General features: G+C 27.4%; 1 protein-coding gene across 8 annotated transcripts in view; it reads left to right on the top strand.

The window, feature by feature from the left end:
• Positions 1-12,355, top strand: part of LOC140675171 (uncharacterized) — a 41,239-nt gene extending 28,884 nt beyond the window's left edge. For 6 of the 8 annotated variants that reach the window (XM_072909319.1, XM_072909315.1, XM_072909317.1 and 3 more), the window contains 5 exons: positions 194-393; positions 3,214-3,326; positions 6,304-6,496; positions 6,852-7,774; positions 8,005-12,355. In XM_072909319.1, the coding sequence (XP_072765420.1) occupies positions 194-393; positions 3,214-3,326; positions 6,304-6,496; positions 6,852-7,132 (787 nt within the window). In that variant the 3' untranslated portion in view covers positions 7,133-7,774; positions 8,005-12,355. The remainder of the gene's footprint in view (positions 1-193; positions 394-3,213; positions 3,327-6,303; positions 6,497-6,851; positions 7,775-8,004) is intronic. The other 2 variants (XM_072909316.1, XM_072909321.1) reach the window with 2 other exon arrangements.
• The last annotated feature ends 111 nt before the right edge of the window (positions 12,356-12,466 follow it).

The raw sequence follows: 12,466 nt of genomic DNA, 5'->3' as shown, positions 1-12,466 counted from the left end.
ATTTATGATTTACAAGAATATAAATAAATTTATTCATTCTTTTTTACAAACAAAAATAGATATATTAATTAAGAAAGTAATTTTCTTTGCTATTTTGATAATTTTAGTAATAATAACACTTGTCTGTATTAATGCTTCAAATATTTTATTATGATCATCACGACTCTCAATATCTTTTTTATTCTGCTTCCAGAAACAGCAATGTATCGGGAGAGAGATCGCCATTTGAAGGTTCTTGCTGTAGCGGACAAGGTGCTAGCACCGATAGTGACGTTGAGGAAAGTATTTCAAAGTATAGGGTTATCTTGCTGGGTGACTCCGGTGTAGGAAAGACGGCTCTGGTCTCGCAATTCATGACGAGCGAATACATAAACACATACGACGCCAGTCTAGGTAAGTCTGTGCACCCTCGCATGTAGAACAATGCCGTGACACCCTTCAACAAGACACGTGGGGACTCAAGATTTTCCATTAAAAGGATTGATTATCCTGCACCTTTGATATAGGATTTTGCATCACGACACTTGACGTAATTCCATATAAAGTGTGTTTCAAAAGGATACTTACGCATTGGAATAATTTCAAGAGATTCTTTCTCTTTCAGTGAACTTAATTGTTTATTAAAGTTTTAAATTCTCTTTCTTCCTCTCTTAATTTTCTATTATTTACTGAAAAAAAAACAAAGCAAGACATTTAAAAGAGATAATATTGAAATTTTTTTTACTGATATTATCATTTGTTAAAGATTTTGTTTCCTCTCGATGTTAAGCGCAGACTCGTTGCGTGATAATAGAATCGATCAAATGGGACTTTTGTATTTAATTAACCTTTCTGATTCAATTAATTAATACTAATGTAACTAACTTAAAGACACATGGCATAACCAATCTCTCGATTCGCATATGGCGCAGACACGTTACACCCACGTTCTCTGAAAAGCAAAGGTGGTTAATAATAACGCGAAGAGAAAAAAAATTCACTTTACTCGTTTTGCATTGACGTTGTATCGCGAGGCTTTGAAACTCGACAGGCATACTGCATGAAGAGGCCAATTCTGCATCCTCACGCAATTCCGGTCACAGCATGTTATAACATCCGCTGCAATAATTTTCAGTATACGGAGCGGGCTTTTGCACACGAGTGCAACACTGTGCTTCGTATATTCATTCCTTTATGTGTGATCGTGAACGGTCATACACGTGCATGAACGCCACGTGTAAGAACGGCAAGTACCGAGAGTTCATGAAGAAATAATATGCATCTTTTTCGCATGTAATTTTCTATCACGTCAATTCTGCTTCTTCAATTACTTTACTTTATACGAATCATTGTTGAACTGCTCGTAAATAACTTTATTACTAACCTTTAAATAACTATTTATGTATTTATGCGTCTATTTGTTTAAAGTAAAAAAGACTACATTTAATTCTAACAATCTTTTACAGATTCATTTCTCATTATACTGCTGTCTTCAGACTTATTTTAATATAATATTTTTATGTATAATTAATTCGTAAGACTTCTTCTCTTTTCTACTTGATGTAGATAAAATGGTTTACAAGAATTCTGTTTCTATTGGATTTGTATTTGATGAGAAGTCTTAGCGAAAATTAAAGTCATTCTTTATAACTTATTTTACAATATTAAATATCTTTGTTATTAAAAGATAGATTAATATCTTTTTAATATATTGTAAGAACATTTTTCCAAAAAAAAAGATCTTCTTCAAATTAGAAAAAGAATAATCTGTTATTAAAAATTACAATTAAACAAAAAATATCAAGTAATATATTTTTCTATAATTCGTGAACTTATTGTTAGTAGAGAGAATACACTTATGCATACTACTATATTACATACTTACTTCTCTGCGCATTCGCTATTTTACATAAAGTAAATCTGTACAATCTCTTCTGCAATGCTGTAAATTCAAATGCAACTTACATTCTTTCCTTGCATGTTTATTCATTTTCTATTCGAAATATTCCATATATTGTGTCACAAGTATATTCCATATATTCTGTCACAAGTATATTGCATATGTTCTGTTACAAGTAAATTCAATTTATCGTTATCTGGATATATTAAAGTTTAGAGAGAAATAGCAGTGATAGATTTATTTTGTTCAGATAACGACGATTCTTGGAAATAAAAAAGAATATATCGTGTCTGATTAATAAATTTTAAATTATTTAACACGCAAGCGTTTTGAAACGATACACATTGATTCCGTATTTATATTTTCGCGGAAATAACGAACATGAATTCATAAATGTGAGTCATAATTTAGGATCATTAATGGTGTTCAAACTTGTACGCGACAAATTGTAGCATTTGCATAGCTCATTAACTATACCAAATTAGTTTGGCATTCCCTCTTGAAACTTTTGGTTGCTTATTCAAACTTTAATCAGCTTCTTTAGATCTTCTATAATGTAAGTTATTTGAATATTTTTAGTTCGGTAATTATTTTATAAAGGCAAAATTTTATTTCAAGAAGTTCAAAATTACTTTAATTTTATGACAAATCAGAAAAATAAACAAAATTTGATGAATATAATAAATAATAGCTTTTTCTTTTTTATAGCAATTTTTTTTTATTTGTCTAAAAAAGAAATTTTTTTTGTAGATTATAATTTTTTTATAGATCGTAATAAGTTTGTAAATTTTGAATAATAATAAGTTCATAAATTTTTATTTATTGGTACTAACTTTTATATAATATTTTATTATATTATTTAATATATATTTTATTATATTTGATCTTTTATTTTTTTGCTCTATGAACATTTTTTTACTTTTGTTTCTTCTAAATTAAGATTGAAATAGTTATTTATTATTTTTAATAATTATATACGTGTGTATTAAATAATTTAAAATTCTTTAAATAATTTGGATTAAATAAGAACAATATTTGAATTTCATTTTAATTATTAAACTATTGTCGACTTATAAAGCGTATCTAATTAACGATATCAAATTAGCTTATCATTAACTCACAAGTATTTTGCATTACAAAATGAATAAATATGTACTTGTATATAATGAATAATGAGATACTTTTAAATACATATTTATAGTAATGTACTCTTGAATAAGTATCGTACAGTTAAGGAAGACTGAAAGTGAATAAACATTTTTGAAACGTTTAATACATTCTTTTTACATGACATGAATTACAAATTAAAAAATATTCAACAACATTTAGCACAGACCTTCACCTTTATGTTGTAGATGATGAGTTCGGCGAGAAAACCGTTTCTATTTTGTTAGATGGCGAGGAATCGGAAATGATCTTTATCGATCATCCACATGTGGAAATGAGTGTAAGTATTAAATTATTTTTAAAATTTATATGAAAACAATAATCTTATTAACCATTAACTATTATATTATGCGTATAAAGTTAAAATATTCTTATATTATTCTATATACATATATATAGAATATATATATATATATATATATATATATATATATATATATATATATATATATAAGAAATTGAAGGTGACCTTTATGTGACCTTCAAATCAGTGGCATCATCTTATGTCCCCCTTGAAAATGGTTTCAGTTGTATGGACAACTTTTATTTGAAACATTTATTTATAACTCTTATAATTTTTGAGATATTTAAGCGTCTCAATATAAATGCCTTATTCTGTACATATATAATATATATATATATATATATATATATATATATATATATATATATACAAAAGTTTCATACTTTCGTACTTTCAATCAATAAATCCTGATATAAAAGCTGAGATACTTACAAGAGAAACATTTTGCCCACGTATCTTCTAATGCATAAATCTAGCAAACTCAATATAGCTTAGGAAAATTTTGCATAGTATTACAATCTCATTATTCGCAGGCTTGGATAAATATGGATTTCTAGTATATTAAACTACCTTCGGTTTTAATAGTTTACGGTAATTTCTATAACATAGAATCTTTCCATCGAGTCAATATGTTGTGCACTGTTGTTCAGAACGTATAAATTCGCTTATGAATGAAAGACTCGTGGTGACATTTAGACGTTTTTACCTTGTAAATGACTATGAGAATGTCGCCCAATAGATTCTTCTCGTCAGATATGATTAATTTTACTGCGTCCGAGTATTTTACAATTCTTGTAACACAGACGGATTTCTCCGGAATTCATATTAACGAAGTGCAATTTATATATATATAATTGTTATTTTATATATTTTAATTAAAAAAATTTATTAAAAAAAATATTAGAGAGATAAAAGAGAGAGAAAGTTCATGTATATAGAATATATATTATACCTGTATTTTCACCTTCTCTTTTTTCTCTTTTTTTCTACCTTTTTTTCTTACTATCGTGATCTTAAATTACACACACCTAAAATAATATATTAATATATTATCTATCTGTAAAATTATTAATTATTATTCATCTGTAATAAATTAATTTTTATTTTAAAGGTTTTCGATTTCAATGTTAAATTTAATTATTTTTCATATTCTGTTTATATTTTTCATTATACAATAATATATTCCATGATTATTTTTTAGTTTAATTAAATTTAGGATGGAATATAAATAATATTTTTTTTATTATATATCATCACACTTTGTCGGTGAATCAAAACTATTTCAATTACGTTGGCGAAAATTGTTTTTTATTTGCCGTAGAATGTCTTAATTATTTCTTACGTTATCGCGCCAAGATGATTTATTTTACGTAATTGCTATGAAACTAGATAAAAGCAAACTCGTTAAAAGTGATCAATAAGAGAACAAAGAGTAGAATTAAGAGAATGGTAATATAAAATATATGACAGTCTTATCAAAGATTGTTATATATAAGAAGAACACACAGAAGGAATTGCAAGAAATTTTTTTGCGAAGGATGACTATATATGTACATATATAATTGATATTAAAGAATAATTTCTTTTTTGTAAATATAAAAATATTTTAACATCAGATTTTTTTAGTAAAAATGATTATTAATGTATTTTTTGTTGATTACCTTATTTCTTTTTTTAAGTCACAATAGAATATTTCAGTAAATGTAATTTCTTAAAACTAAATATAAATGCGCATTAATAATTTGTATTAATTCAGTTGTAACAAACGAAATTAACTTTCTCTAAAAGTTTACTTTCATAGAATTGAGTTTTGAACAAAATCCCTTCTGAATAGTACTTCGACATTCATGTTAAATCGACTTTCTTAATCTGAACCATTCTCGGGATTTGTCGAGCTAGCTACCTATCTAACTCTGCTCAGCGTGCGTTAATGCGAATTTCATGTACCAAGCCGTAAATCGACGAGAATTGTAACTTTAATATCGCAAAGTTCACTAAATTGCTTGTATTTGCGCAATTTGTTGTTTTGCAAAGAATAACGCGATACAGATTCTATAAATAACAATAGGAAAAAACATTCAAAGATCATTTTTAACAACCAAAATATAGCAAGCTATTAAACGAATAATATAAATTATAAATCATAATTAAGACATTCGAAGTTTTAGATTGCTTCATATAATAGGTAAAATTAATCATTGTTGTCGTAAAAAGTCGTGAAAACAGTCGTCAAAATTCTTTCGTAAAGAAATTTTATTGTTTATATGTTATTTATTGTTTATATAAATTATATAACTTATATTAAATTATTTATTTAGTTTATATAAGATTTTATTGTTTATATAAGTTTTAAAAATAAACACTTCGACAACGAATTTGCTTTCTCCTTTGTAATATATTGTAACTTTCTGCATTTCTCGATTAAAGAGTTTTGTTCGGTTAAAGTTTTAACTCAAAACAAAGATTTTAAAGTTTTAAGTCAAAACTTTAAAATCTTCTGTCATGTATTTTTTCAATTTCTTATTTTTTTCTACGAAGATCTGAAGATGAATTATTATCAAACTCGTAATGCTATTCATCACTTCTAATCGCAAATATAGTTTGAAGTATGTATTTTATGTTATGTTATGGATTAATAATCTAATATATATGTATCAAGAGACACGAGATAGTGTCAATGTTTGCGCAGGCAAAGCAAGACGTTCCATGTATCTTTATGCTAATCGATTAGTTGAGAGTTTTAATTTACCACGACGAGTTTAGTAGTTAACTTGCTTTAAAAAATTCTCTTTTAAATAATATAAAAAATAAGAAAGACAAACAGCATATTATAAGTAAAACGTATTATTAATAATTTTATAAAAGGAATTCGTATAATATAATATACTTATTAATTTAATATCAATTAATCTCATTTTATGCGATTAATAAAAGTTTTTTGATAACCCTTTAGGTGGAAAACTCTTTGTCGACATACGAGCCACATGCTTGCATCGTGGTTTATTCAATCGTTTCACGTACGAGCTTTCAAGTGGTTGAAGAGATACTAAATTATCTGTGGCAAGAACATTACACTAAGGAACATACAGTCATCGTTGTTGGCAATAAGTCCGACCTTGCCAGAAGTCGGACAATTTTGGCAAATGGTAAAAAAAAAAATACTAATAAAACGAATAAAACGAAATAGTTTGTAGACAATGTTTTCGCTTTATTTCTATGTATTTTTACTTTATTTGCTTGTTGCTAATATAATTAGTTTAAGAGATAGAAAATTTAATTTGCATTAAATATTTTTTATATGAATTACAAGCAAAAAAAAAGAATATTTATAATTAAAAATTGTAAGCAGGTTATATTAATATTCTCTGCTTATTAGATTTATTCACTTTTTAAATTTTGCATAAGTAACTTAAAATTGACTGAATATAAACTCGAACTTTTAGACGGTTTTATCGATATTTTGCGTATTAATTAATTTGAAACTGCAATTTATTGTTGAAGATGGAAAGCAGTTGGCTACATCACGCGAGTGCAAATTCATTGAAACATCTAGCGGACTCAAGCATAATGTGGACGAGCTCCTGGTTGGCGTTCTGAAGCAAATCCGTCTAAGAGAGTCTCGCGAAAAGAAACTTCGACGTCAGGGCAGCAAAGGCAAGCTATTGTCGAAGCTGCATAATAGCAAAACCGTTCTTAGCCTGAACCTTGCTAGGGAAATTCTCAACAAGATGTGTTTGAACGACAGCAAGAGCAAGAGTTGCGAGAACTTACACGTGCTGTGAAATATTGCGACGGGATAGGGAAGGGAAAGTAGAAATGGAAGGGATTCTTTTTACGATCGAGGAATGTTTCTCGAGTGGAAACACAAACGGTAATTGAGATCAAGAAGGAAACGCGATACTTTTCTGCGCGAGTGTTGCATAACATTTTAATTTCTTTTCATTCACGTAGATATTATGAGGTTTATGTCACTCCAACTTGTGGACAAGACTTTTCCAGTCAGGAGGTCGTAACGATTTTATGACTCGCGCAGTGATTATGTGCTCTGGTAAGTCGTTGTTACGACCTACGTATTCTATGTTCGCCGTCCTGTTCAGATCTTTGCTTTTGTAGCCCATTTCCGCAACAGATCTTTGACATTATCCGATGTATCTCTATCGTGCAACGGCAAAGTATTAATTCACATTGATTTCAAACACACGCGAACTGCTCTGTACACCATTAACTTCTTTTTAATTTTCTATGAATTGGGTATTAAAATGAAATAACAAACGAGGAAGAGATAAAGGCAAATAAATTGTATATTCTTGTCATTTTTGTTAAACGTATTATCGAGAAGATTAAGATTAACAATACTAACCAGTTTTCTAGTAATTATATACATCAAAGATTACCATTTTTTCTAATAGTAAAATTACAAGTAGGTATGTCAATTGCTTACAAAAAATTATTTTTTTTTATTTTATAATAAATAAATTTTATTAAGTGTAATTATACTTAATAAAATTTATTTATTAGAAAATAATTATGTTTATATATTTATTTTTTTAATACAATAATGAAATTTTAGTGATAAACAAGTACAAAAATAAAGTATTATCCGTTGACAATAGGATTAATTTTTTTTACTATCTAATATTATTTTTTGCAATAGAAGAGTCTCCGTGATGGATTTAATAAATTACGAATTAAAATATATACGTATACATATATACTAAGCCTTGTAAAACGCCCAAGCAATGTATCTCTTGGGAACGTGCCTCGACAGGAAAAAGGCCACAGGTGGATATACCTGATTAAGAGATTAAGTGGGCTCTCAACCTTCACTGTCTCGTTTTCTCTTCTCATACGTGCTCATAGTTGAGAGTATGAGAGTAACAGGTAAGAGTGGATTGAGCACGAAGTGGATATCGTGTCTCAATATATCGTGATTACAGGAGTAAAACTCGTAACATGCGTGTATATGCGTGCGCGCGAGTTAGAAATTAGAATTTAAGATTAACAATCTTATTGTTAGACAGAATTTATTCCGTTCGGGTGCGAGATGAATGGCGGCGCAGGTAAAACTAACGCGTCGTTACTCTGCAATGCAGCGATTTGATTATTTATTAGAGCCTAATGAGTCATGTGCGTTCGATCCCATGCGCGGACTGAAATCGGCGCTTATCGTGCAACATTCCAATAATTGCGTATTTTGCGAATAAAACCACCTTTGAACGACGCGATTGCCGGCCAAATATTCCGCGATATTCCAAAACAGGTTTTTAGCTGAAAAACGAGACTGTATTACAAGGAAAAAAACATTAATGCTCCACAAAATTGAGTATTATTCCATAAAACAAACTAATTGATTTTTAATTCAGATAGTAGAGTGAACTTTCAACTATTTTAGTAGAATTTATTATAATTTAACTTTGTTATCGTAAAATATACGTCTAATTCTGTAAATGTGAAATAATTTTTTGTAGAAGGTTTATATGGAATAATTGTGTATGTATACGCAGTATATGTATTTAAAGAATTAATCAGCATAAAAGTTCAAATAGAATTATATACATTTCAAATAGAATTATATACACATTAAATTATTTGGCGAATATTTGGCAAATGATATAATCTCGGATATAATAATGACAACCACGATGATTACGATGCAATTTTTTAAAGATATTTATACACATGCTACCATTTGTTGAATATTAGAAATCGCGGAAATATAATAAAAATATAAACTCTCTCTCTTTAAACAAAAGTAAGAAATTAGAATTTAAATAATAATAAATGATATTTGCAAACTATTATTTTGATCATTAGATAATTTAATTCTTAAATATTTAACTTGTAAATATCATTTACTATTATTTGTATATAAATGCCTCAATATTAATTCAAAATGGAGTAAACATTATATGACAGAATTATATTCCTATAATTACAAATAAATCAAAATATATAATTACATTAGCGTTTTGTAAAAGGAAAAGAAAGAAACAGATATTCGTTAGATCTTTGAAAATTATTGTCGTCTATCATAATTGTGATCATGAAATTAAATCTTAAGGGATGAAAGAATAAAGTGAAAACTACTTCATTTTTGATGGCAACATTATACGATCGTATGATATTCAATAATTGTTCTAAGTCACGTATATGTACATCATTTTATTATGCTGGACGCAGGATTCGTCCGATCGCGACGCTGGTCGTCTTTTCACTTTATAAAATGTAATCTATTGTAATACTTATACGACACGTCGCATATAGAATTAAGTAATGTTTATCGGAGAGTTAAAGGTCAGGTCTGACATTTTTCCAGCATTTTTTTTACCTTGCTGCGTTATCTAAATTTTAATTTTCTACCTACATACCACATCCGTATATTTATAGCTATGAATGCAACCTAGATAAGAACAGTTAATTGGAATTACTTAACTAAAGTTGTAACATATTGCAACACAAATCTAAAGTGCTGCTTGTATTTCATCATTGTACACTTAACATTGCAGCATTCATTGCCATAATTTTCGATTACTATAACAAAGTAAAAATACTACTATTATAGATATCGATTATCAGAAAAAACGTGCGCTTTTAAATTGTTTCTTTTGGTGTTTTTATAATTTTATATATATCATTTTTTACTCATATTTGAAAGTAACAGAAGAGAATTGATATATTGTTTTTCAATGTATTATCACTTGAATTATTTGAGTATTAATTAGAAAATTACGCTATTATTTACGAAAATTAGTTTTTCTATGATATTTTTTAACAATAAAATAATTTTATTAAAGTAAAATAATTTTAAATCTTTAACAAATATATCAGCAAATGTAAATGCGTTCTTATTGATTTTCATAAAATGTGTATATTTCATTTTTCCTTATTTTAATCTTTATATTTATCTAACATTATTTGATATAACTCTTAAGAATTATCTATTATAATTAAGTAAGAGGCAAGTTTTCAGTGTCGTTAAAATTTCGAATTAATCAGTTCTATAGATGAGTACTAAAGCAGTATAACGTTTAAGACTTTCTTCTATAAGAATCAATCATAAGACTGTATTCCTAATTACTCACAAACAAATTTATTTTATAAACTACGTACACATATATTTGTACGTCGCGCAAAATAAATTTAGCCTATTATTCTAATAGACAGCACGCTAAAATCGTTTTTTAATTGCACTAAACATTTTTTATTGCAAAGTTTATCTCATCAGATTTTTCTATATACATATATGTAAAAATTTGCGAATTTGGAATGTTTCGCGTTATCAGAGCGACATCAATCTATCGATAAGACATCGCTTCCTTTCAAAATAAACGCGTGTGTTCCAACGCGTAATTTATATTATTCGCCACGCTTGTTGACGGATAACAATGCGTTCAAGTAGACGCGGCCTAAAGTCGTATAAAAACGAAAAAATGGAAACCATGACGTCTCTGACGAACACATACCTAATTATATACATATACGTACATACATATATAGACATTCCGGTTATCATATCTGCACAAATATTATTTGGAGATAAGCGTATTTACAACTGTGTCGTGATAATACGAAGAGTTCGTTGTAAAACGGTACTACACATATCGGTTCACACAGGCTATTCTTATCAATAGTCTCTCATTTTTTTAATATCTATAGAAGTAGTTATAGAAAATATGCGAGTGTCATAACGAGAAGTGAAATTGTGTGGCTTCAAATTTAGGTGTTCTGCTGTTTATCTGTATTTCTTTTTATGGATTGCTATCTATATCAGTGCGTGTCGACTATATAAATATGCATTTATGTATATGTATAAGAGCGTACACGAGGATAATTATCACTTTGCATGGATAATACGTTCTAAAATCGTGTAAAAATATTGTAACTTTATTTTGTTTTATCTACATAAATAATCAAAAATCTTTAAATTGAATGTTCTTTTAAATTTATTTTAAATTTATATTCTTTCTTCTATTCTAAAACATAATTTGATATTTTTTTCATTTATTAAAGTTTATTTAAGTTTTGACGTATTTCAAACTTTGTGAAAATGTCTATTTTTTTCCAATAAAATATACGAGATTTCCATTGTGCAATTTTATGTGAAATTTTATTTATGTGAAATGAATTCATGTGATAGTTTTTAAAAACATATTATTCATACGAATGAAAAATTATCTATACAGTACAGTGTTGTAAGAGAGGAAAACTCAATTGGAAGCAAATATATGCGCTAATATAAAAGCGAAAGTTTCCAATTTCCAGTGGAATTTAAACCAATGTGTGTGCAATCTCGCAAAATATATCAGTCTCTTCCGAGGAGAGTAACAGATCAATGTAAATCAATGATATCGAAGCACGTATCATTTGTCATCTTACCAAACTAAAACTAATAAGCATACCTCAGCGACAAAAATATCTCCGCCAAAGCTCGTCTATTTTTATAAAATTATGTATAAATATATATATACATAATCGCGCTCTCTACCTTTATTGTGATCTAATATTTACGTGTTGAGGTGCGATTTTTACTCTATAAAAATATTTCTACATTAAGAATATGTGCATTGGGGAAATTATTGCATTTTTGTAACTTGGCGACGCGGATATATGTATATAAATATTAATATTTTTTAATTTTTAAAAACACAATTTAAATGATATAATTTCTAATTTCAATATAAATATCAAAGTCTTATAATTATTTTGTCTGCTGTTCTCTCTTTATATATTTAAAACAAAAACTATTTATTTATAATAAAAAAAATACATAATAGTTTTATGAAAATTGTATATTATTATATTATCTCTTTCTATTGCAATTGTTTTAATTATTTCAAATTATTAATCGTATGTATAAGAAATTTATAAAATATTTGTTCATTGTACCGCGATGTTTTTTGCGAACCCTTGCACGTCTATATGACAATCAAATTATTTTTTTATTGTTTGCGCTATATACTATGTATTTCTCTGTAATTGGATATGAATGTTCAAAATAAAAACAACATGCAAAAAAATACAACTATATTCTTGAAATTTAATATAAGTTTTATGTTAAAAATTTTAAATATAATATATTACATAATCTACTGTTATCATATATCACTTAAAAATTA

The sequence above is a fragment of the Anoplolepis gracilipes genome, chromosome 17 (genome assembly GCF_047496725.1).
Source record: "Anoplolepis gracilipes chromosome 17, ASM4749672v1, whole genome shotgun sequence".
NCBI lineage: Eukaryota > Metazoa > Arthropoda > Insecta > Hymenoptera > Formicidae > Anoplolepis > Anoplolepis gracilipes.
Note: the sequence above shows the minus strand (reverse complement) of the source record. Positions and strands in the feature narration are given on the sequence as shown.